At 37.7% G+C, this 26,915-nt stretch overlaps 1 protein-coding gene across 1 annotated transcript in view; it reads left to right on the forward strand.

The window, feature by feature from the left end:
* Positions 1–26,915, forward strand: part of LOC121430084 (dorsal-ventral patterning tolloid-like protein 1) — a 49,797-nt gene that overhangs the window by 12,602 nt on the left and 10,280 nt on the right. Inside the window, exons 2-11 of the mRNA XM_041627359.1 lie at positions 6,334–6,472; positions 10,854–10,993; positions 12,471–12,585; positions 13,054–13,267; positions 17,612–17,798; positions 18,390–18,539; positions 19,283–19,486; positions 20,884–21,246; positions 22,680–22,802; positions 24,565–24,690. Of these exons, the coding sequence (XP_041483293.1) occupies positions 6,334–6,472; positions 10,854–10,993; positions 12,471–12,585; positions 13,054–13,267; positions 17,612–17,798; positions 18,390–18,539; positions 19,283–19,486; positions 20,884–21,246; positions 22,680–22,802; positions 24,565–24,690 (1,761 nt within the window). The remainder of the gene's footprint in view (positions 1–6,333; positions 6,473–10,853; positions 10,994–12,470; positions 12,586–13,053; positions 13,268–17,611; positions 17,799–18,389; positions 18,540–19,282; positions 19,487–20,883; positions 21,247–22,679; positions 22,803–24,564; positions 24,691–26,915) is intronic.

The raw sequence follows: 26,915 nt of genomic DNA on the forward strand, positions 1-26,915 counted from the left end.
TAGCTGTGCAAAATTAGAAATTTGATGGGGAATAGTGCATTGTTTTTAAGAAAAAAATAAAGAATTTCAGTTGGTAGTAAGCATCGAGGGTGGTCTCGATACTCACTACAAATTGAAATTATTTATTTTTATTCTTGAAAACAATGCACAGCATCAATATAGATATTTCTCCATCAGAGGTCGAAATCAGCTTTGGTTAAAGTTTAAGCAAAACACCTAGCCAAAAAAGACAATGCAATATTAAACAAAGATGGTATGGTATGGTAAACAAATCTTCAAATTCTGTCTCAAGTATCAAAATGAATGTCGGCCCTGCATGGACTTACTAACGATTTAATTTATCGGCAATGTGTGAAGGGTGTTGGGCAGAGGGGCAGAGGTTCCGACCCAATATTGCTTTGAGCATTGCCCCTGAAAATTACTTCAAAAACCAAAAGTTTTATTGGTTTTATTTATTACTTATGAAACCATGACCATGCATGTCGGAAGTAATAAAACACTTCATGAACTGGACGAGGTCACGTTAAAGGCCCATCCCATTGGTATGACCCGATGGCTTGTTACACCTTGGCCCCGTAACATACCGGTTTGTGATTAATTTGTAAATGTGAAAGGTGCACTCTAATTGGTTCCTGGTCAGTATTTTGAACTGATTACACATAAAACAATGATCTCGATTGGTCATTGGCATTTTAGCGATTGATTGCAAACCTTAAAGTTATATGCTGCTTTCAGTAACTCGCTGTTCCTGACCAGCTCCAGGTTAAGTCGTTAAATTTTGAGTTAATATTAACCCGAGTCATGGAAGTGTTATTTAGGTGCTGCTTTTATCAGAACCAGACCCCGGAGATGGGGGGGGGGGGTACTTAGCATAAATGTTTTATACGTATCTGCCACGGTCGAGACCCCATTTTCAGCCTAAATTTTCGTTCCAGAGCATCACAAATTTAGAAAGTCATAATTTTTTTTAATAAACCTAATTTCATATAATAAAATACAAAAGAACAAGTGGGGATCTGACATCATCAGCCCACCTAATGAATATTCATAAAGACATGACTAGAACTGTTTCAACGGAATAATGCTAATCTTTTAAACTTTGATCACATTTTCAGCATTTTGTTTTGCTTTGTGAATTTTATTCTATTCATTGAGATATAAATATCTCCAGCGTGGACCATCTCTTTAAACATATTCGGGTGTGACCATCCCTTTAAAGTCTTTCAGCAACTCTCAATGTCATGATTTATCGAAAATAACAAAGTTGAAATTGATATATAGCAGTTACTAATGCAAAAACGGATGTGTAGTTGCCGGTCAGCTGTTTGTGATTGATGGTGCATGCATGGGTATGTTGATGTCACGTCACGACCAGCTACTTTTCTCCAAATAGTAAACATATATAAAGATGTTTATAAATAGAAACTAACCCCTGAGTGACCATATTATATAAATATGCAGGGATGGAAATAGGTATAATATACAAATATGTAGGACTGCTGCTTGATCTGCGACAACTTGTCTTTCTCTCTCTTAAAGGCATGGTCACACCGCCCGAGCGTTGTTGGAGCGGTCGTGCAGCGGAGAGAAAAAAATCATCACCGCTCGCTCCCGTTCACCATTTTCGATTTCGATTTTTTTTTCGATTTGTTTTCTATTTTTGTTTTTTTTATTTTTTCCCCAATTTTGTGAGCGAAATTCGACCCCCCTCTCCCTACCGCTCCAACAACGCTCGGGCGGTGTGACCATGCCTTAGAGGCCTGGCCACACCGCCCGAGCGTTGTTGGAGCGGTCGTGCAGCGGAGAGAATAAAATCATCACCGCTCGCTACCGTTCACCATTTTCGATTTCGATTTTTTTTTGATTTTTCCCCCAATTTTGTGAGCGAAATTCGACTCTCTTTCCCTACCGCTCCAACAACGCTCGGGCGGTGTGACCAGGCCTTTAGATTATTATAAACAACGGAGCGTCGGCAGCTCCTTATATGAAATGACAAGGGGCCCCTTTCACAGGGAGTTACCGCTGTTGTAACTTTGCCATTATGGCAGTTACCATGGTAACATTGATTTTGATTGGCTGCTGAGACCTGTGGCCATGTTAGTTGCCATAATGGTAGAGTTACAACAGTTTTAACTCTTTATGAAACGGGCGCCAGACCTGCGTAACATTTTATCATAGATATGGAGGTGATCCAACTTCAGTGGAGTCTATCTTTTGTAATGTATCTTTTAGGCAGGTACAGAGGGCCGTAGTGGCCGCAGGCCCCATATTAGCAGCGCAAAACAAAGAGGAAAAACGGAAGGAAGGAAGAGATAAAGTAGAAAGGAAAGAAAATGACTGGAGGAGGAAGAAGAGGAAGAAATAAATAATGGGGAGAGGAAATTGGGAAATCGCAGGTCACCATATAAAAATAAAGTCCGCTCGCGCTTCGCGCTCACATTTCCTGATTTAAATCCTGTTCAAGATGATTAAATTGCGCTTAAACCGTTTTCGAGCCAGTATACAAGAAAATATCTGCTCGCGCTTCGAGCTTTCATTATATTTCCAGTGCTTGAAATTAATGTAGAATATACAAATGATGATTATTCCGACTGTGAAAAAAAAACACATGCACCGAAATTATTTTGTGTAAAATTGCTTGAAAAGCATTTTTGTTTTCATGATATTCTGAAAAACTTTGGGCTCACCTTTTTTTTATACCATCATGCGTTACTTCTAGACAGACATCATTCTGTATAAGACAGCCGCAGGGTTAAATATCATCTGTTAAAACATCGTTAAAGTTCCTGATTCCTCTTAGGAACGGGGTCGGTTTCTCCTTTCTGACAGATTGATGAAAGTTTCGATAATTCAAAGAGATAAAATAAACCCAAGTTAGGTTGACTGCCATAGTTGAAATTGTATTTTCAAGGATAATTTCACCCTGAATAAAAGTGTATTGTAAAATTTCCTTAAATAGAATAAAATATTGGTAAAGGTTCCGAGAGAAATCCATAAAAGATTAGGATAGTTATTATAATTTTCTTTTTTTTTCTTACGTCATGATACGGGCAGCTGCCCCCAGATTTTCGAAGTTTGCCCTCAAAAGTGTAAAAATGATGTACTTCAATCGGATATCAGACATTACTTCATCTGTTAAAAAAAACACTTAATTCAACACTTTGTTACTAGGTCCGAAGAGGGGGGGGGGGCGAATCATCAATTTTAATATAGTTGCAACTTATTTCGAAAGAAGAAAATGTGTCGTAACTATTGCATTCGTTTTGACTCTGTAAAAAATGAATAGCTAATTTGCACTTACCGCTTACAGTGCTTGTATAGTGACTGCACTACGAGGGCTGATTTTCTAGTTTAAATTTGAACTAGAAAATACCCACTCGTAGTGCAACAACTATACAAGCACTGTAAGTGCTAAATTTAGCACTTCATTTTTTTTACAGTGAACTTTTTTTTGGTTTATTGTTGTATATATTTTACTACAAAAGATCTTATACAATATCATGCTGATTCCATAACTCGATAATAGTTTGGACAAATATCTTTATAGAACAAAACCACAGAGGCTAGGGATCCCCGTCGCGTCTATACAATCTATTTTAGGTCAGTAGGAACATGTGCTATGAAAACCAAAAGTGTGTTCATACGATGGATCCCAGTGGTAGCTTCAAGGAGGTGCCGTGGCCGAGTGGTCTAAGGCGCCGGCTATACACAGAAAGTCCGGGGTTCGTTCCCTGGCCGCGGCACCTATGCCCGTGAGCAAGGCATTTAAATCTACAATGGTCTTTTATCTTTCTTTCAAATAAATGGAAATGCTATATGCATTCTTGGTAAGTAGGTGTGCACATGTTAAAAAATATATAATACATATTTACAATCCATTCTTGGTTACTATAATTATATAAGAATATTTCATGCCGTGGAGTTACACCGTGCCAATAAAATCCACCGTAAGTCACTTAAACAATGAGTGTGTTCATACAATAAAGAGTTATACACTATATTTTTTGGTAAATTGCAAATTTGTCTAATGCCGACTCGTCCACACACCACATGGTCTACTTTCATTTAGTCTAATGCCATTCCGTCCATCCACATTTCGTCTAACAACTATTTGTCCAAGAAGCATTTGGTCGAATCAAAATTTCGTCTTATCATTTCCTTGAGTAGAAGAAATAACCAGTTGTCTCACGATGTAGCAAACGTAGTACATCGTGAGACAACTGGTTATTTCTTCTACTCAATCCTTCACCACGATGAACCTCTTCCACATCATCTTATCATTTCCTCTTTGGCCATTTCGTCTCATAACCATTCGTCAATACCGTCCCAATATTTCACTACCAATTGAAAAAAGGGAGAGACAAAAGAAAAGAGAGAAGGTTAATTATGATATCATTTACTGGATATTATGTCAAAATATGTCACAAAATTTGATTTTTGGAACAAAAATGTCGAAATTTTTGCTCGCTCGCAATTTTTAAAATGAATTTTACCCGATACGGCCATATTTGGCCCTCTCGATTTTTTTTTTGCTCATTGCGCCACTGGTCTGGATCCGGGGTTTCGCCCTGTGACTGTCGCATGAAAAGTTGGCCTGGGAAGAGAGAGAGAGAGAAAAAGAGTGAAGGGGGGGATAATGGTAACAGAAGGGAACCATCCAAACATAAATAAATCATTCAAATTATGTTTACTTTGTTGTCTGGCTTACGATTTTGTCTGCCACAACAAATTCATTTTTACATTTTCCATGTTTTGCCAACTGTCGATATTGGTGTTTATAGAAGAAGGGGGATCGATAAGAGGGGGGGGGGGGGGGGGGGGGTAGGGACAGGGAGAGGGGGGACGAGAGGGGTGGAGTGCGTATGTTTATGTGGGTGTATGAGTGTTGGGGCATGTGTGTGTGAAAGGTATATATAGAGAATGATGAAAGAGAGAGGCAGAGGGGGAGAGTGCGCGCATTTTATGGGATGATATCCATTTTTATTCGCCCGTTTTTCAACCACTGGAAAATCTGGTATGGACGTGGTGCTCGCGTTACATCTGTCTGTGTAATACCCCCAGCATGATATCACTGCTGGCTCCGGCCACGTGTTTGTTTGGTGCTTTTTTTGTGCCACGGTGCCCGAGCTGTCACTGTATACATCCGTATTACCATGATAACCATTAAAGTGATTGGTAACATTGGTTTGGCATTTAAAAAAATCTGAGCTAGAAGGTCACACTGTCTTGTCCCCTGTGTCTGTAATATGTTACAAAAATGAAGCCCAGAAAAAATTGCGTTCGAAAGTAATTATTAAGTGCTTCAAAAATTGAAATATAAAGTGACCGGAAACACCGTTTTAATTTCATTCCATACACTTATGTGTACTATTTAGGCGTCTATAAGACGCCTATTTACAAAATCGGGGTTTGCCTTGTAGTTTTAGCTTTTCATTCTCAATAATGGGATTGAAATGAATGCAATGACCGGGGTAATAATATGCTGTAACGCGCTTTGGGCCATTCTGGGAAAAGCGCTTTATAAAAATTGGGTATTATTATTAATATTATTAATGGTTGTTTTCAGGGTTGATTAGTTCTAATACATACACTTGTACACATGATTCATCTTGGTTTGATAATTTTTTTTAATTGGCTGCTCATATAGTTAAACAATACCTTTAACCCTGACTAAAAGCTTTGGAGGGCGAGGGGGAGGGGGGGGGGGGGCTCGGTGGCGCCACCTCCAAAAAAATTAACGTGACCAATGAAATGTGCCGTGTTTATCCATGTACCAGTATGGGAATAACAAAGGAATTATACCTGATTATTTGGAATAGACTTCTTATTCATTTGATGTGAAATAATCTAATCTTTATAATTAGGGATTTCTATTAGGTAGCAATTGTTACTAGGGGCGACCCGAGTAGATTTAAATGGGGGTGATTTTTGTTCTCGTTTAAATCAGAGGGGTAAATAATCAAGTGTTACAAAGGGAAATTACATTTGTTGGAATTTATGTCACACGATGTATGAAAGGGCTGCTCGTTTGTGACGTCACAGCATCAAAAATCGCATAACTCCGTTATTCTTTTACGTATTTTCATCCAACATGCATTGCATTATACTTAACTCTATTATGCCTGTTCTGCTTTTATCAATAACAACTTATTGTCAGTGCGATCTCCCTGCTGGGTGGACAACGTACGTCCGCCAGTGGTGGATCAGGGTTGGGGCACATCCGCACCCCCCCCCCCCTGGATCCGCAAATGATTATTTTCCTGGATCCACCCCTAAGAGATCGAAACCTTCATCTTGTCGCCCCGATGGTCACCCGTCTCTTCTTATTTACAGGTCTGTACCAGCTGGACATCTTAGGGGGTGCTCGAACAGGTGGTAGTGATGGTCAACTATCTGGTCAGCGGTGGTCAAGCCAAGGTCACTTAGATCATGGTCATCGAGCTCCAAGACACGCTGGAGAAGTCAAGTTCAGGTTGGTGTTCACACGACACTATGTCAAGCATTAAAGGAGAATGAAACCATTGGAACAAGATAGCTTGTGTGAAAACAGAAAAATCAAAGAAACAGATCAACAATAGTTTGAGAAAAATCGGACATATAATGAGGAAGTTATGAGCATCTGAATATTGCAATCACTAATGCTATGGAGATAGCAAATTGGCAATGCGACAAAGATGTGTGATGTCACCTGTGAACAACTCTCCCCATTACTTTAGTATATATTTCACTTGAATACCTCTTTTATCACATCTATCCATAGATCATGTGTTTTTTCTACATGAGGGCATGTAATACATATTTTTTAAGAATACATCATGGATAAAGAGTTAAGATGTTAATTATTTGAAAAACTATAGACCAATTTCGCTTTTAACTGTTGACTACAAAATTTTTACCAAGACTCTTGCGAACCGCTTGAAAAAATGTTTAAACCCCTTAATTCACCAAGATCAGTCTGGTTTTCTAAAAGGAAGAAATATTGGTTTTAATATTAGGTTGATTTTAGATTTAATTGAATATACCGAGGCAAATGATATCCCTGGATCTATTTTACTCCTTGATATACAGAAAGCATTTGACAGTGTAAACCACGATTTTTTAATAGAAGTTTTGAATCGCTTTAATATGGGAACAAAATTTATTAAGTGGGTAAAAACCATTTATTGCGAGAGGAAAAGTTATGTTATGAATAATGGATTTTTAACTAAGGTAATTAGTATGGAAAGAGGCATATTCCAAGGGTGCCCAATTTCCCCTATCTTTTTTTACTTGTAATTGAAACAATGGCTTTAGCTGTGAGACAAAATGACACTATCAAAGGTATTCCAATCCAAAATGAAGAAGTGAAAATTTCATTAATGGCGGATGATTCAACTTGTTTTTTGGACGGTTCCTTAGAATCTTTTAATATTTTATTTCAAGTGCTTGATAAATTTGCTAGTAGTTCAGGGTGTAGGCTTAACTTATCTAAGTCAGAAGCTATCTGGATAGGAAGGAAAAAAGGTTGTCAAGATTTCCCATTTGCTGAAAGAGGTCTAACATGGAGAGGTAATTCTTTCAAAACATTGGGTATTCAATTCTCGTTGAATTTTAATTCACTGTATAGTCTTAACTATGTTCCTAAACTGAGGCAGATAGAGAATACATTGAATTGTTGGCGCTCAAGAAATTTGTCTTTTGTTGGAAAAATCTGTGTTATTAAAACTTTATTAATGCCTCAGTTGCTGTATTTATTATCTGTTTTGTGTATTAAAGTTCCAAGCAAATTTTTTAAAGATCTAAATACTTTATTTTACAGATTTATTTGGAATGGAGGTAAGGACAGAGTAAAGAGGAAATATTTTTGTAATGACTTTTCTGCCTGTGGGCTCAAAATGGTTGATCCCTATACATTTTCATTGGCTCAGAAAATGATTTGGGTAAAATTTTTGTTAAATGATAATTACAATAGTGGATGGAAATTAATTGAAGTTTCCTTTTTAGACAAATTTAATGCAATGAGGGACATTTTGTGGAAGGCCCATGCACCTGAACAAATTTTGAATAATTTAAATTGTTCCCTACTTGCAGACTCAATCCGGACTTGGTACTTGTTTAGAGATAAAGCTTCCAGAAAAGAGTTCGGTTATGATTATTTGTACTTGGGTTATTCACATTGTATTTGGTTTAATAGAAACGTCAGATCCAAATCTAAACAATTTTTCTTTTATGAAAATTGGTTTAATAAGGGCATAGTTTTTATAAGTGATCTCTTTAATCCACCCCATCCAGGCTACAAGTTATTTGAGGAATTAGTTCTCGACTTTGAAATTTCAGCAAAAGATAGAAGAAAATATATTTTTTTATTACAAAATATTCCTGGTCCATGGCTAGATTGGCATAATAATCCAGATTTAGATATTCATTCCGAAGTTGTAGATAAATTATTAGAGAAAAGGAAAGTTAGCAGTTATGCATACTCGATATTTTTCGATCGATGTCTCCCAGATAATTGTATTTCCTTTTGGAAAGAGTCATGCCCTCCTAACGACAAAGTAGACTGGGAGAAAATACATTTGCTGAATTTTAAGAGTACTATTGATAGCCGCCTCAGATCATTTTATTTCAAGGTGTTTCATAAGACAATCGCCCTAAATGCATTTTTATTTAAAATCAAGAGAAAAGATTCCCCAAACTGTTCATTCTGTAAAAGAGACCCTGAAACAATTGTACATATATTTTGTGATTGTCCGGTGGTTAACATTGTATGGGACGATCTTTTATCGATAATAAACCAAAAACAACATTCGAATATTATTCTTTCCCCCTTTGTAAAGATTTTTGGTATTCAAGGTGATAATTTTTTAACATTCATTTTCCTTGCTTTCAAATACTATGTTCACTTTTGTAAATTTAATAACAAAACCCCAAATATTGTGGAATTCAAAGCTCGTATCAAAGGTATTAAGGATATTGAATATGTTTTGGCGAAGAAGAATGGTAAATTACCTGTACATTTTAAAAAGTGGAGATTTGATATCTAATTTGATTTATGTATCTGTCTTGACAAGTATATACCTACATGTATGTAAGTGCTGCTCTTTTTAATCATGTAAATAGCTTGTTAATTTGTTTGATTTGTACTATGATTTAGTTTTTTGATCAATAAAGATTGAAAGAAAAAAAAAGACTTTCTATCATCATAAGAAAAAGCAAAAAGAAACATTTTGAGGGTATTTTATAGTCCACCAAAGGGAAAGTTGTTCATCAGTGACATCACACATCCTTGTCGCATTGCCAATAGGAGGATCTCCATAGCATTAGTGATTGCAATATTCAAATGCTCATAACTTTCTCCTTATTTGTCCGATTTTTCTCAAACTTTCTTTATTCTGATTCTTTGATTTTTCTGTTTCTACACAAGCCTATTTGTTCCAAAGGTTTCATTCCCCTTTAAGGTCAGGTTATTTCATTTCAGTTGTGAGTAGTGACCAGCAGCCGAATTTCGGATTTATCTTTAATTTTAATGATTATTTTTTTTCAAATCTTGAAAGATGTAAATTCAAATACTTTAACTTTATTAAAATTTGTAGTGTAAGTCCGGAAAAGTAAGGTTTGTTGCGGTATACGCCTGTATACAGGACTACAACGAAAGGAAGAATGTCAATAAAAGGGGTTGGGACTCGATAGCCTACACTAACACGTATCAAGAGTAACCTTATCTCAAAAAGTCACTGATTTTTTTTTTACGTTTCTCAAAACACTGAACGTGGTTTAAGTCTTTAATGTCCCTATGGGAGTGATTTGACTCACCCGATCCCAACGTGCGCACACACACACACACACGTGTGGCACACACCCACGGTCACACGCAAACAAAAATTCCTTCAGTACCCCCCCCCCCTCCCATAAAACAATGATTAAGTTTTAAGGTTATCATACAACTCCCAAGAATGATCTGTTATCTGATTGGTCCAAATTGGATCACATGATATTCAGCGAATTGCACTATGGCATCCAAAATGCACTATCCTGCACCACTGAACTGGAATTACGTATTTCCAGTTCAGTGTCCTGCACTCTGACGTCATACCAAATGTACTATCCTGCACTCTGACGTCATAACAAATGCACTATCCTGCACTCTGACGTCAGAGTGCAGGATAGTGCGAGGGCTGGAATTATCTAGAATTTAGATCCAATATAGCATTCGGAGCAACTCAGTAACACGGGGGGGGGGGGGGGGGTCTGGTCAAACAATAAAGCACACATTCAAGTTTTTACAAGTTTTTATTGGGTTTTCATAATTTTGTATAACAAATCACATACAATTAATACAAGTGATTTAAAATATAACAATAAATAAATAAGAAAAAAGCAGCATACACACTAGTTTACATTAGAAGTACAGCTTATCAACATATAATAATTTATGATAATTGATAAACATGTAGTAAAAGCAGTCACTATGTCTCTTTTAAGTATTCCTCATCCCCTATAGTATAATAAAAGCAAGAATGTAATAACAGAAGGATAAAAATCAGGTGATTCACCTATAAAGATTAAACAAATTCAATCAGAAAGCACACATTCTTGTGCATAGATGACCTAAATAATGAACTCTGTGCCCAATTCGCCAAATGGATATACTGCACTCGGTCCTGCGGACCTCGGTGCCTCATATCCTTAGGCTCTTCTCGCAATTCGTTCATTATTTGTATGATATAGCGCAGAAAACGTTTACTGAGGCATTTTTTTATTCTGGGTGAAAGAAGTCGAACTACTTTGCCCCAGACTTTGCGAAAAATATATTTCCGGATCATCTTGTCACCTTGTCGACTTGAATTTTATTTGTTTTTCTTATCAAATTGTAGATCAAAAAAGGTCCAATGGCTGATAACTGATCGTGATGATCGTCGTGATCATCATCGTACTCGTCGTGCTGTTACCAATGATGACTACCGAATTTGGCCTAATGGAACCATCCCATATACTATTGATGTCGATTTCGACAGTAAGTCTTTAATCGATAGGGCAAGATGGGATATAGTTGGCAAGATGGGGAATTGTAGGAACTGATGAACATGCATGATATGTGTTTAACTTAACGAATAGGTCAAGTCCACCTCAGAAAAATGTTGATTTGAATCAATAGAGAAAAATCAGACAAGCACAATGCTGAAAATTTCATCAAAATCGGATGTAAAATATAAAGAAAGTTATGACATTTCAAAGTTTCGCTTATTTTCAACAAAATAGTTATACGAACGAGCCAGTTACATCCAAATGAGAGAGTCCATGATGTCACTCACTCACTATTTCTTTTGTTTTTTATTGTTTGAATTATACAATATTTCAATTTTTATGAATTTGACGATTAGGACCTCCTTGCCTGAAGCACAAAATGTTAAAATAATGGAATTCCACGTGTTCAGGGAGGAATGAAACTTCATTTCACATGACAATGGCGAGAAAATCAAAATATTTCATATTTCATATAATAAAATACAAAAGAAATAGTGAGTGAGTGATGTCATCAACTCTCTCATTTGGATGTAACTGGCTCGTTCATATAACTGTTTTGCTGAAAATAAGCGAAACTTTAAAATGCTATAACTTTCTTATTTTACATCCGATTTTGATGAAATTTTCAGTGTTATGCTTGTTGAATTTTTCTCTTTTTATTCAAATCAAGTTTTTGTTGGGGTGGACTTGTCCTTTAACGAATAGTACGAGCATCAAACACGAGCTGGCATTTTTATATTTATTTCTTTTATTATTATTATATTCAGACTTGAAAATGGGACCTCTAAGCACGTTTTGATGTCTTCAACAAAATTCGTATTAAACAAATAATGCAAGCGCTAGGCGCGTGCTGAATTCGTGAACAGGATATGTATGTCATTAAACATATTAAGGTCTATAATGAGAGCGAGAGCTTAGATTTCTTTATTTTTAGAGTTCCAGACCTGAAAACGGGCAAATCCTAAGCACTTGATTGTAATCATGAATATAATGCTTATCTCCCTAACAAAATAACTATAGGGCAAGCGAGCTGAATTATATCGTATGTATATATGATCAGCTAGAAAATGGGATATCTAATAATAAAATCAATAAGGATTGGTGTTAGCGTCCATTGACGCCCATGACGCTAGCCCGGCAGCCACTAGCGTACCTACGGGGGGGGGCAGACTGCCCCCCTGACGAGTCACAACCCATGCAAGGGACCTATCCCTGCCCCCCCCCCCTGACGAGAATTTGAAGACCTTTTTTTCAGCTTGTCATTTTTTCTCTGCTGTGAAATGTCCTTTATATCCTGTTGAAGACCTTTTGGGGCGGACGAATTTGCCCCCCCCCTGTGGAAAATCCTAGGTACGCCACTGCCGGCAGCAGTTCTCTTTTTCTCTATTTGCGGAGGAATATGGGGGAGTATTTCTGTTATATGACTTTTTAATAATGTCCCCCTTGCTTGATTACACTCCTTACAGATGAGACCAAAGATCTACTTTTAAAGAGTATGAGACATTGGATGGATCACACCTGTCTACAGTTTATACCAAGGACCAATCAAACTCACTATGTTCGCTTTCTATTTGGCGTTGGGTAGGTACCTTGATACCGTCACGGACCAAGGAGGTCTTTCATGTCATTACTGTTATTTTACACTTTTTGTCAACGTTTGTCAACACTTGAAAGTGCTTTCATTCATAATCCGTGGGAAATTATTTTTAGCGGACTATAGCCCAGATAGCGTTGTCAAATCAATTCATGACAGCTCCACAATGCATGAAAACAGAATATTTCAAGCGTCGTCGAAATAATGCATAAACAAATTGCGCGCATCTCCCCAATTTACGGATAATTCATTTAATTCTTTTCAAATCGACGAGCAGCCAATATGATTTTATTTGAGTTATCACATGATTGTAAACCTTCCAGTTTCTCTTTGATAAAAAAAAATTACGTTGCTGAGACCGTCAACACGTGAAGCTGAATCAATTCATGCATGCATGTTACCATGGTTACTATTGAAGATCATAAGACAAGTAATTGATTTGGGTTTGTTTGTAGGTGTTGCTCCAGCGTTGGACGCCAAGGTGGGGCACAGAACGTCTCCTTGGGACATGGCTGTATGACCTTTGGCACCATGATACACGAGATAGGACATGTGATCGGCTTCTGGCACGAGCAGAGTCGAACTGATCGAGACGATTACGTCACAGTAGTCAAAGATAACATCGTCGAGATGGATAAACATAACTTCAACAAGTACGGTCAGAAAACAGTAGGTAGATTGACGCTAGGGACTTTCCGATCTGCACGTAATTCGCTAAGGCCCCCATTTCACAGAGGGGAGACCTTTAAAGGACCTTTGAAAGACCAAAGTTGGCTAGGTCTTACAGCAGATTTCAAGATCACTGAAATTTGTCATCTCCGTGGAATGGCTCCGAAAAACCCCTCAAAGAACTCTGAAAGACTAATCGATATTTTCGTGTCTTACTGGTCTTAAACTAGTCCTATAGAGATCTTTGAAAATTCGTTGAAAGACCCTTGAAAGATCAAGTAAGTTTCATGGTCTTACAGCAGTCTTTCATAGGTTTTGCTTTCTGTGGAATGGGGGTTTAAGGGACTACGACATTAAGTGCGACATAATTGCTTTGAGTTGACTGCATATACCACGTCGACGGCGTCAGGCGTCGCGATAGACAGAGCATGCTCAGTCATACAATGTTCACAGACGTTCTTTGGGGAATCGTTATCACGAATAGTTTCTATTCAGACAATGTTGGGATCGTAGGTGCCTTTTAATGCATGGACTTGTAGAATGTCTTGACCAACTAGAATTTCGCAAAGTCTGTTTAATGACAGCTACCTTAATTATAATAACAGTGCTTCGCAATTAATCAATCAGAATAATTTTTATACACACCAGAGATATGTATAAAAAAAAGCATCGGTTTTATTCCAAACTGGTGTTGTTTCAATACTTCTCTGGTGTGGACAAATATACAGTGCGTATAAAAAAAGTTTACACTTTGAAAAAGCCCTGGGAAATAAAAAAATATACATCATGTGGTAATTTTTTCACATTCTTGGGTTTGGGTCTCATCTATCCAATAAAAGTAAAAATTTTGACAGAATGTTATACTTGAGTGAGCACTGTCCATTTTTGTAAAGCTTGCAGAAATCTGTTTGCGCAGAATTGCTCATTTTCACGCTGTGTTAAGGTGAAAAGGCGAAATCAAACTTCCCCTACGAAACATTTCTCATACATTTCCCTTGCACTTTGAGTCTATTGAAATAAAACGGATACATGCATGCATGCATTTTGTAACCATTTTGCCACCCAAATTCTAACACTTAGTAAGCACAATTTTTACCCTTTTTGTGCCAGCTGGATCTGAGGACATAAGACAAAAGCTTGTATCAGACATTTCCAACATTTTTCACTAAGTTTTTATCATGTAAAGTGGTTTTACATTTCATTTTTCATTTAATACCTGTTTCTCCACTCTTTTCCGAAGCTTGACAATGATCAACAAAATGAAAATCAAGTGTAAGCCATTTCATGTAAATCACAGCTCAGTGTAAAGCAAATATCGTCACGATGGCCTCAGTGTGTGAGGGAGTGGAGTGGGGTGCAATGGCACTCTTCAAAGTGTTTTGGGCAAGGAAACAAGTTAAAGAAGGTAAAAGATATCTTCAAATCAATTTTGCCAGCTAAAATCCATGTGTTCTTCATTATTAAGGTTTACTTTTATTCGCATAACTATTTCAAAGTTCTGCGCAAATCATTTTTCACTAACTTTTCAAAAGTAAGTGGTGCTCACTCAAGTGGAAATATTTTTCGACAGTTATATCGTAATGTGCTTGAATGGATCTGTACCAATGTTAAAATGTAGAAAAATCTTCAGGATATTACAAAATTAATTTTACACGACTTTTTCCAAGTGTAAACTTTTTTTTGATACGCACTGTAGATTCCCGGCTGGAGTTAAATCAGCACCGGAGTTTTTGCAGTGTAGGAAAGCTGTCCGATCTGACAACTTGTCAAACGACAAATGCTGTTGAAACACTCTTCGTTATAACGCACAGTAGCCAGTTTTTGCAACACTACATAGACGCTTTCTGGAACGTAGATAATCAATGAAAAATGCTCGTCCAATCTCAATAACAGTTTAGAGGTCATTGTAGAAAATTTGTGAATCGGAACAGCAGATCGTCCTAAGATTCGGAGCTGACGAATAACTGCAGATATGTCGTTCGTCCAGAGCCCTGGGAGCGTTTCATCAACATTTTTGTCCGACAAGTTGTCAGATCTGACATCTTTCCTTGCCTCTGATTGGCTGAGAGGTACTGTTACTATGGTAATTTTCGGATAAAACAGAACTTGTCATTTCATGAAACGCTCCCCTGACACTGCTGTTTTGATTCACCGATTTTCGCGGACAAAAACTGTTTTGTCATTAACATAATTAAGGGCTTTTGACAATATATTCTCAACGTTCCAAAAAGCGTCCGCGTAGTTCCAAAAAGCTTCCGCGTAGTGGTTGCGATAGCTGCTTCATTCCACCGATTAATGTGACGCACTTGCGTGGTAGTCCAGTATGGCGAACAGACAGATCGAAAAGTCGCTACTATTTGCTCTTGTCTATAAAATGGCATAATCACCAATTTATAGAAGATTAGAAGTGTCACCCAGATGATCAGATGACTTCTACACTTTTAGAAAATTACCCTTAAAATAAAAGAAGTCCCTGCAGCAGAGTCCCGAGAACACCTGTAATCTTACCAGATTGCGTAATCTTACTTTATATCATGTAAAATGACAGGAAATTGGTATTTGGTATATGGAACCTTACAATTTTACTTGAATAAAACACCATTTCCCTTTTTAAACAGACCTGTTCTGTTAAATTGCAGAAAAAAATCCTGTTTTATGAATTAAAAATCTTCCTTTTTTCATGTAAAATCAGGTTTTTTTTTAACATTGTAGATCTAAGATAAGGTCGTGTCTACATCCTTTAGAATTAATGTCCAGGGGATCGTTTCATCATCATTTTCGTCTGACAAGTTGTCAGATCTGACAACTTTCCTTGGATTTATTGGCTGAGATACAGTGTTACCATGGTACCTGTCGCATAAAATTGGAATTGTTGGATAAAACGTCTGACAAGTCCTTTTCATGAAACGCCCCCCCCCCCCGATAACAAGATCTGGGATCTCGTTATGTCTAGAAATGATCTGGTTCCCGTAACACAAAGATTAGCGATTGATCGTACGCTTGATTTTAACGATTGATTGTGCATTGTAGTCAATGGAATCAATCATTAGAAAATGTTCTACGATCAATCGCTATTCTTTGTGTGACGGGACCCAGATGTCAGGATTACGGATCAAGTCAAGTCATCATCATTAAAAAAGCGAGACGATCAGATGACTAGATCTTAGGGCGTGTCATGTCTACATCCTAACGATCTATTCTGATACTGCCGTTTTGTTTGAAAGTTTGTTCTGATGTACTACGACTAAATCAAAGAATTTTCATGTAAATTAGATAACCTCTTCTGTATTCTGACACGATAGATCTAACACCTCTACAATGCGTGGTCCCAACAGAAGGGGATTTTTTGCAAACAGTACACAGACGATTTCTGGAACGTAGAGAGTCTATTGTCAAAAGCCCTTCATGACAGAGCAGTCTTTGTCGAAAATCGGTGGATCAAAACTGTAGTATCGTCCGTGACTGAACTAATGACATTTTTGCAATTTTCAGTCGGCTCCGAATCTTAGGACGATCATCTGTACCGGTTCACTTATCTTTGCACAAGCTTACCTCTCAGGTTTTCATTTTGCTGTGTCCTAGGATTGCATTTCGCGTAGTTGAGCGAATTATAGTCAAGAATCTACAAAAACAACACCTTAAAGGACAAGTTCACCCCAACAAAAACTTGATTTGAATGAAAAGAGAAAAATCAAACAAACATAACACTAAAAATTTCATCAAAATTGGATGTAAACTAAGAAAGTTATGGCATTTTAAAGTTTCGCATCATTTCACAAAACAGTTATATGCACATTTCGGTTGGTATGCAAATGAGGAATTGATGACATCACTCACTCACTATTTCTTTTGTATTTTATTATATGAAATATGAAATATTTTTATTTTCTCGTCATTGTCATGTGAAATGAAGTTACATTCCTCCCTGAACACATGGAATTCCATTATTTTAACATTTTGTGCTTCAGGCAAGGAGGTCCTAATTGTCAAATTCGTAAAAATTGAAATATTGTATAATTCAAACAATAAAAAACAAAAGAAATAGTGAGTGAGTGACATCATCAACTCTCTCAATTGGATGTAACTGGCTCGTTCATATAACTATTTTGTTAAAAATAAGCGAAACTTTGAAATGTCATAACTTTCTTATTTTACATCCGATTTTGATGAAATCTTTAGCATTGTGCTTGTCTGACTTTTCTCTATTGATTCAAATCAACATTTTTCTGAGGTGGACTTGACCTTTAAACAATCTTTTCTGTCGTCCTGTTTGAAAGTTTAATTGTTCTGATGTACGACGACAAAGTTTCTATAGTCAACCTCTCTTGTTTTATCCCCACCTAGATACACTCTTTGGGCCAGCCCTATGACTATGACTCCATCATGCACTATGGCCGACAGTCATTCACTACTAGTCTAGGCAAAGATACCCTTATACCCAAACAGGACCGGAAGATCGGCCAAAGGGAAGGTCTTAGCGACGGTGATATACTACAGGCTAGAATACTTTACAGATGTCACAGTAAGCAAGGTATGTATTTCATTGGTTTCCAAACACTTAAGTTTTGAATTCTGCCAATAGAACTGTTCTATTTTACGTTTAATTTGATCCAAAGATCGGAAGAACTGAAATTAATTCAATAGGAAGTATTGTTTGTTTAATTATCAATAATGTTGAAATATATGGTCATATGATGCTATTTGATCTATTCACTGCACAGGATTTAATCTATGTAGGATATAATATATGATTTGTTATTAGCAGGTGTTCGCACCACACTGCAGAACAAATTCTAGAACACGGTAAATTTATTGAAACCGCCAGTCCAATGACAATGAACAGTTAGGATGTCTTTGTCGAAAATTGGTGAACCGGTGTCGAAAATTGGTAAACTGGAACAGCAGTTCGTCCTCAGTTTCGGAGCCGACGAAAAATTGCAAATGCGACGCTGGTCCAGAGTCTAGGACGTAATTCACCAACTTTCGACAAAGATTTCTTGGTTGATCATTGTTATGAAGGGCATTCGACAATACATTGCCTATGTTCTTGAAAGCGTTCTTCGTTAAGGGGCAAAAAAACACCCAACTCTTATACCATAACGTATAACCTTCAATCACACAGAGTGCGGAGGGACGTTATACGATGGGAGGGGCTTTATATCCCCATCCAGCTATCCTCATCCGGTGTCACCTAACATCACGTGTGATTGGTCAATCGCTGCCCCTCGAGGCTCCGCCCTAAAGATACAGTTTCTTGATATGGACCTCCCATGTAAGTATGACGCGCACTCCGACAATGCGAGGGAGCTTTTCATGGAGTGATTTTCACCGACAGCTGTTATAAGCTATTGAAATTATTGAATATCATTGGACGAGGGTAATTTTTTTGACGGGATGCCTTCATGGAAACACCCCTTTGAGTTAAGATTTAAGACTATTGGCAGAAAGTCTCAAGTATGATGTATGTATAGAAGTAAACGTATATTTAAAGAATTCATCACTGAGAGGTTTTTATGCCCGTACAACACGGCATAGGTCTTTACTATTATGCTGGAAGTTTCACGCTATCATTTTGTTTTAAGAAAGGGAAAAGTTTGGGAAATGAGACAGAGAAGGAAAAGGGTATATTAATATATTAAGGAAAATAAAGAAAAAAAAGTTTCATGTACTTCCGGTTAGAATGCACATTAACTCATCCTTTGCTCATCTTGTCCCCTATTTAAACATTTTTTGTTTCTTTAATAGAAAGATTTTATTCAAAATGATACACGAAAGCAAATCAATTTTACAGAAAAATCATGAAGCGAACATGTTTACAGAAACTGTACATGTGTCCTGCAAGCGCCTCTGTGAGTACTAAATCCTACGAATTGTACAGTATGGCAGTTAGTTTGTGATAAATAATAATAGGTTATATAGGTGGATAACACCATTGAAAAATGCAATAGGCCAATATCAAGGTCGAAGTTTAGTTCCCCGACGTCGATTTCTTATCTCACATTTTATGTTATCCAGCGGATGATGACGGAAAATGCGACGATTCGTATGTTGAGGTACGTGAAGGACAAGGCGAGCAATCGCCGCTGATTGGTCGATTCTGTGGTGACGTCAAACCCAATGTCATTCTCAACGATGGGGGCCTCCTTTGGTTGCGCTTTAAATCTGGTCGTAAAAGGCATCGTACATTTTCAGGATTCGCTGCACGATACCAATCGGTGGGTAAGTAATGTTGGAGCAGTCTGTAGATTTTTGTAATTTTATGAAAAAGCTCATTTCAAATGAAATGTTTTGAATGTTAGGAAACGTTAAGTTCCATCTATTTGATGAGATATCTTGTCATGTCGAATTATTCAGTGGCGTAGGGGCGTTTGCCCCCTCCCCCCAAAAAAAAATCACGACAGAGAAAAGAAAAGGAGAGACGGGTGAAATATGATATCTGAATATTATGTCAAGATTTATCACAAAATTTGATTTTTTGTAAGAACAATGTCGAATTTTTTTTGTCAGAAACGCCACATCTAGCCGCCTCAAAATTATATCTTCTTCCAAAATAATGGACCAGCAGAGCTCACATTTGATTCAGTTATGGCGATGATATTAAAATAAACTGAAACCATGAAGCCTTCTCGAATATAATGATTATCATTGATAAAATAACGAAGTACTTTAGTGTAAGCACTGTTTTACCGATTCTATGTGTGACGTCACAGATTGGACGTAATTTGCCCAAGCAGACGGTGTTCGTTTTCCCTTTAGTATATTTCGTGACACATCTCCGCATTCACCACGTACTAACCCCGTATCCGCGCCTTACATATAGTTTGATGTAAAATTCCGCTTTGAAAATATTCCAGTGGTGTAGGTTTCAAGAAAATACGACGCCGTTGCGATCGTAACTGAACCGCAACTATAGAATCAATGCAATATAAATCCTCTGCATTTCACAGGGAATGAATCCGGCCGCGTGTATCATTCGGCAGGCTGTTTTAATTCAAATTGTAGCTTCTTAAACCGACTTAATCCCTTACCCTGTATGGTCTTATGAAGGTTTTAGTTTGATTTGAATTTGAAACAGCCATGCCTATTTCATTCATTTCTCTCTAATGGTCATAAAACCATTGATTGTTTTCATTTTAAATGTGCTTTCCGATTGGCCTTAAACGCAACTCGTGTTAAATTACGATGAATAAAAAACGCGGTTGTATTTGGATAGCATTTCTCTTAAGTTGAGACAGTCCGGTTGTTAAATCACAGACAGAAAACTATTCTGCCCTTTACATTACTTTTCTGCCCTCACAAAATGACACTAAAACCATTTTTTTTCCTGGAGGATTCTCACTATGTGGAGATAATAATTATGATGTTATTGATTAGTGTTCTGCAATAAACGTGTTTTTGCTGATATTTTAAAAGATCTTATTGATTTGTTTTAATGTCTGACAGAATTTAAAAGACACTTGACGTCGACCCGAGGCATTGCGATCCTAGTCAAAGCCTCACAAAAGATGATGTTTATTGTTGCAGATTCTTCTCACCAGACGAATTAGGATGTGATTGATTAGCCATAAACGTGTTTTGCCGATTTCAATGAAATATATTTTTGTCATTTTTGACAGAATTTAAGAGACATCTAACGGCGACGCGAGGCATCATCAAGAGCATGAACTACCCCCTCTCTTTTCCCCCCGACACGGACAGCATGTGGCAGATCAAAGTCAGGGAGGGGTTCATCGTTCAACTCCGTCTCAACGAACTCTTGATACCTCACATCAAAACCACCGGTTGCCATGGCGATTATTTGAAGCTAATCGACGGGGCAGACAGCGGATCGAAACTCATCACGAAGCTCTGTCGGTCTCAGAAGAAAGTGGGCGTGGTGTCATCCGGCCCCTCCCTACGGATTGAGCTGCACTCGGCCGGAATGGGGAAGAAGTTCCACGGTGACGTAACCAGGTTTTTGGCCAAGTACCTTGCCAGAGGTAAGATGCTGCTACATCTTTAAAAACATTTACATACTGCCTCATTTCGTTATTTATTAGTTATGCAGACCCCCCTAAATTTAAAGGCCAATCTCCCGAAACTACACCTTTTTAATGTATGAAACTAATTTTTGATTTCACAAATACGTTATATGCACATCCAAATCAGTATCCAAATACAGGAGCCGATGACGTCACAAACTACTCTTTTTTATTTTGCGTTATGAAATATCAATTTAATTTATACGTTTTTGTTTATAGACTTTGATGATACAGAGGTTCATAATATTTTATGATACATAATATTGATGATTTAAAATTTTCTGTAAGGAATCAAATACAGTTTCACATTTTACACGTCTTCAAATTTTGAAGTTCGCTAAATTTCAGAAAACAGTTATATACACATCCTGGTGGGTATGAATATGAGAAAAATGATGACGTCATCCACTCACTATTTCTCTTATATTTTATTGTATGAAATATCCAAATTTTCTCCACATTGTCAAGTGAAACAACGATTAATTCCTCCCTGAATGTGTGGAATTAGTATTGTTTAATACTACATGGTTCAGCCAAGTTAGTCCTAATCTATTTTTTAAAAATGAATATTATATAATTCAGACAATGAAAAAATAAGAGAAATAGAGAGTTAGGGACATCATCGACTGACTATTTTGCATTTAACGGAGTTGTGCATATTCCTGTTTTGTGAAAAATAACCGAAATTTTGAAATGCCATATAACTCTCTTATTTTACACCCGATTTCGATGAAATTTTCAGCGTTATGCTAGTTTGATTTTTCTCTGTTGATTCAAATCACCATTTTCTGGGGTAGACCTGACCTTTAATAAGAAATCATAGGGGTTGTCGCCCCTGCCCCCTCGTGTAGCATCTGACTGTACAATCATTGGAACTGTTCGAAAAAAAACATTTGAATCATCCACATTGAATTTCACTTACCGAACTCTTGATTGACCGAAACAATTCTATTAAAGTGATTGGTTAACATTGGTTTGACTTTTAAAAAATCTGAGCTCGAAGGTCACACTTGTCACCTGTGTCTGTGATATGTTACAGAAATGAAGCCCAGAAAATATTGAGTTCGAAAATAATTATTTACTGCTTCAAAAATGGAAATATAAAGTGACCGGAAACACCATCTTAATTTCATCCCATACACTTATGGGTACTATTTAGGCGTCTATCAGACACCTATTTACATAATCGGGGTTTGCCTTGTAGTTTTAGCTTTTCATTCTCAATAATGGTTGTATTCAGGGTTTATTAGTTCTAATAAATGCACTTGTACACATGTTTCATCTTGGTTTGAGAATTTTTTAAATCGGCTGCTCATAAAGTTAAACAATACCTTTAATATATATATTATTGATTATTATTCTAATACGTTTTATTTCTATCACGAATTCAGATTTGAACGAATGCCGTAAGAACAACGGAGGTTGTGAGCAAGCCTGTATGAATCTGGTTGGTCACTACGTATGTGGATGTAGGCATGGTTATAGCATGGCCGACGATTATCATCATTGTACAGGTAACCGCCCCCCCCCCCCCTCCTCCCTTCCAAACCATTTTCACAAACGTGTGATTAAATGCAGTAGATTAAATTGGCCCGAACCGTATCCGAAGTCGGGTGTAACTTAGACCATTTTTCGGCTCGCCATAATTGTATCCCCCGAACAGAGTTCGGAGGATACTATGGATTTGGCCTCGTCCCGCGCGCCGCCGCCGTAGAGATTTCCTTGTGAGCGCTTTAACCAGCTGCATTTCTTCTCTAATCATCTTCAAATGTGGAATGAAGGTCCATTATGTTAAAGCAAAGCCGCTTATTGATTTTGGTGTGGGCGGAGACATCGTTGCCATGGTAACAAGAGTTTTGTGGAATAGCAGAGATGTCCTTGTGAGCGCTCTACCAGCTGCATTTCTTCTCCGATCATCTTCAAAATTTGACGATGATCGGATAAAAAAATGCAGCTTGTAGAGCGCTCACAAGGACATCTCTGCTATTCCACAAAAACTATGGGTCCATTATGATAAAGCAATGCCACCTATTGATTTTGGTGTGGGCGGAGACATCGTTGCCATGCTAACAAGAGTTTTTTGTGGAAATACCAGAGATTTCATTGTGAGTGTTATATAATGACTGCGTTTCTTCTCTGATCATCTTCAAATTTGTCATGAAGGCCCAATATGGTAAAGCAAAGCCGCCTTATGGTTTTGGAGTGGGTAGAGACATGGTTGCCATGGTAACCATATTTTTGTGGAAATTTGGTAAAACCTATAACTTCTGCTTTTTTCCAGTTTGTCATAACAGTTGGCGCACAGAAGCAATATTAGAAGGTAAAGCGAAGATGCCTATCATTTTTGGGGGGGGGGGGGGTCTTTATTGCCATGGTAACAATCCAAAAAGTGTTACCAATACCTATGCCAATCCAATGTATCATGCTTAATTACATCATTCCAAGGTTCATGTATCATACCATGGTGTTCCCATATAGAAAGTTTGTCATAGCATTTGGCACGCAGAAGCAATATTAGAAGGAAAATCGAAGATGCCTATCATTTTTGGTGTGTTGTGGGGGGGGGGGGGGTCTTAGGGTTAGGTTTACAAGATATATCCATATTACTCGATAATTGTATTCCTCAACAGGTGCTACTGGAGAACTATTTTAGGTTCTGCAGAGCCACGCTGCTGCGTCATATTATTGTTAAAATTTGGTATACCCACTGTCAAATTGTGGGCAAGCTTTGTTGCCATGATAATTGTATTTATTTGTCAAATTTCTGTGTAAGCTCTATATATCGCAATGATGGATGATGCGGTGGGTTCGGGGGATACATGTGCTCGGCCGCGCGACCCGCCGAGCATCTCTAGTTTTAGTAACGAGTTAGACCGTGGTCTAAAGTTAAACCAGACTTTAAAACACGGGCATTTGTGTTATCATCAGCCCACCATATGAACATTCATGACGATGTGCATATAACTGTTTTTGAAAAATATTTATAAATGTTAAGATTCAATAGCTTCGTCATTCATTATCCGATTTTGATGAATTTTTTAGCATTTTGCTCTGTGAATTATACCCTATTTATTTAGAAATAAATATTTTCAACCCGGACCATCCCTTTAAGGCTTCATGTTAAAAGTCTCAGCCGCGTTCTTTGCCGTCGATCTTTACCGCACCGGATGTTCTTCGCCCCGGCTTTCCTGCCTACCGTTCCTTTGCCTTCAAATGGACGGTAGACATCAAAGACCCGTTGGCACCGCCGTTCTTTTGTCCGTCTTTATTCTACAGATATTGACGAATGTGCTTCTGAAAACGGGCGATGCTCTCATAAGTGTGTGAACTTAATAGGCAGCTACCGATGTGAATGTCCGACTGGTTTACAGATCTCATCCTATAATAACACACATTGTGAAGGTTTGTACATTAATATTTATTTTATCACTTTTTCTCAATATTCTTGAAGGATCAGATGACAAATAAGATAATTGAATAGTAATTTGCAAACACAATATAAAGGCCTGGTCACACCGCCCGAGCGTTGTTGGAGCGGTCGTGGAGCGGGGAGAAAAAAAAATCACCGCTCGCTATCGTTCACCATTTTCGATTTCGATTGTTTTTTTGTTTTTTTCGTTTTTTTCCAAAATTTTGTGAGCGAAATTCGACCCTCTCTCCCTACCGCTCCAAGAACGCCCGGGCGGTGTGACCAGCCTTTAAGGCCGAATTTCGCTCACAAAATTGGGGAAAAAATCGAAAAAACAAAAACAATCGAAATCGAAAATGGTGAACGGGAGCGAGCGGTGATGATTTTTTTCTCTCCGCTCCAACAACGCTCGAGCGGTGTGACCATGCCTTTACAGAGGAAGTAAAAGTAGCCCAGGTCCTGGCTTATTACCGCCGACGCAGGATATACAGTATAGAACATAATACAAGACTGAATAGAGAACAGAATAATTTATTATGGCAAAGATCTTGGTTGCGATTAATCTCGCAATGAATTCTTATATTATATAGTCAAAATAAATAAATCATATAAACAGGTAAACATAAAATGATTCATGTAAAAATTATGGATTTAAAACACACTCATTTGCATGCTTTCATTATGAGACAATGCAAGAAATTGCCAAAGTTATAAAATGGTTATAAAACGGACTTCAGATTTCGTTTTATATAATTATTGAAATTAACTTTTTAACCATCATTAGAATTTGCATCTACCATGAAAACCTACATTGTGATTGTCTGCTGGGCCATGTTACCATGGTAGCTACCATAATGGCAAGGTTACAATAATTATAACGCTTTATGACACAGGCTCCCTGATCTGTAAAATTATCACCAAACACATGATGACGTATGATGGATGATGAAGATGATGGTGCTATGATGATGATGATTATGATGATGATATTGTGATGATAATGAGGAAAATGATGATAATAATAATGAAAAATATAATTATAATGAGAATAATAATAATAATAATGATAATAACTAGTAATCGCAATAATATATACAACTAATAATCAGAGCAGTTAGTATATTCATTGTAATTGTAATAATGGTGACAATAAAATATCATTAGAAAAACAAATAACGGCGCTGATTCATTTGTATTTAAAAAATGTTCAGGGAGTTCTATTTGAATAACCAATAAACAACATGGGAATACATACAAGTATTTGAATTCTATTAAGAAATAGATATGAAAGACTCTTCGAGGCTACAAAAGAAAATAATTTTGAAAGTTTTCATGCCGAATATGAACCTGACCCAGAAATGTCCTGCAGTGAGCTGATTGATGAATCTCTAGGGAATGCACGCTAATGAAATGGATGAATATCGACTGACGAATCTCTATCAGTATCCTCACTCTCCTTCGATGGATGAAGTGTAGCATGGACTGTTGCAATTGCAACGCGTAAAGCTTCTCTCAAACTGCCACTAAGATCCACGTCTTCAAGCTTCACTACTCGTCGGAAGTCTTCCTGACCAACATATTGTATCCAAGACAGAAGATTCTTGACGTCGGCGTATGTCACGGAGGATGTGTCGAAGTAGTCAGCCAGGCCGTGGCCTAATGTCGCGCTGAATTCTTGCAGATCAGCTAACATAGCTTCGCTCATGGACAACCTGCGAAGAATTGCACGGCGTGAGCGCCGTTTCATGTCGAGTAACGAACCGTGTGCCGTCACCTTGTCCCAGTCAGAGTCGCTTGGTCCACTCTCCTTTGTCGATTCTGTCGAAGAACAGCTGTCAGGAATATGCCTTGATCGCTGCTTTCTGCTCGTTCGACGATCCACAAGTCTATCGAACACCTGAAAGAATTGCCATGTATAAGTGGACAATGATTCCTTAGTCGCAAGCGATGATGACACTCTAGCTCCTTCTGGTTCAGCTCTCCTGCTCAGGTCTGCTGAAGACTCTTCACTTTCAAGGGAAATGTCTGCATGGCTAGAAGAGTTATTTGGCGTAGAAGTACAGCTCTGTAAAGCAGCGCTTTCGTGTAGGACCTTACTCACAAATCCTGAATCACTGTCTTTGCGATGATATGAAGTTGTCCTCTCCGCCGAACACAAAGAATCCGTCATACGGTCATCGTCATTATCATTACAATATTCTAGGCTACGGATTACCTC

This window comes from Lytechinus variegatus, chromosome 16, assembly GCF_018143015.1.
Source record: "Lytechinus variegatus isolate NC3 chromosome 16, Lvar_3.0, whole genome shotgun sequence".
NCBI lineage: Eukaryota > Metazoa > Echinodermata > Echinoidea > Temnopleuroida > Toxopneustidae > Lytechinus > Lytechinus variegatus.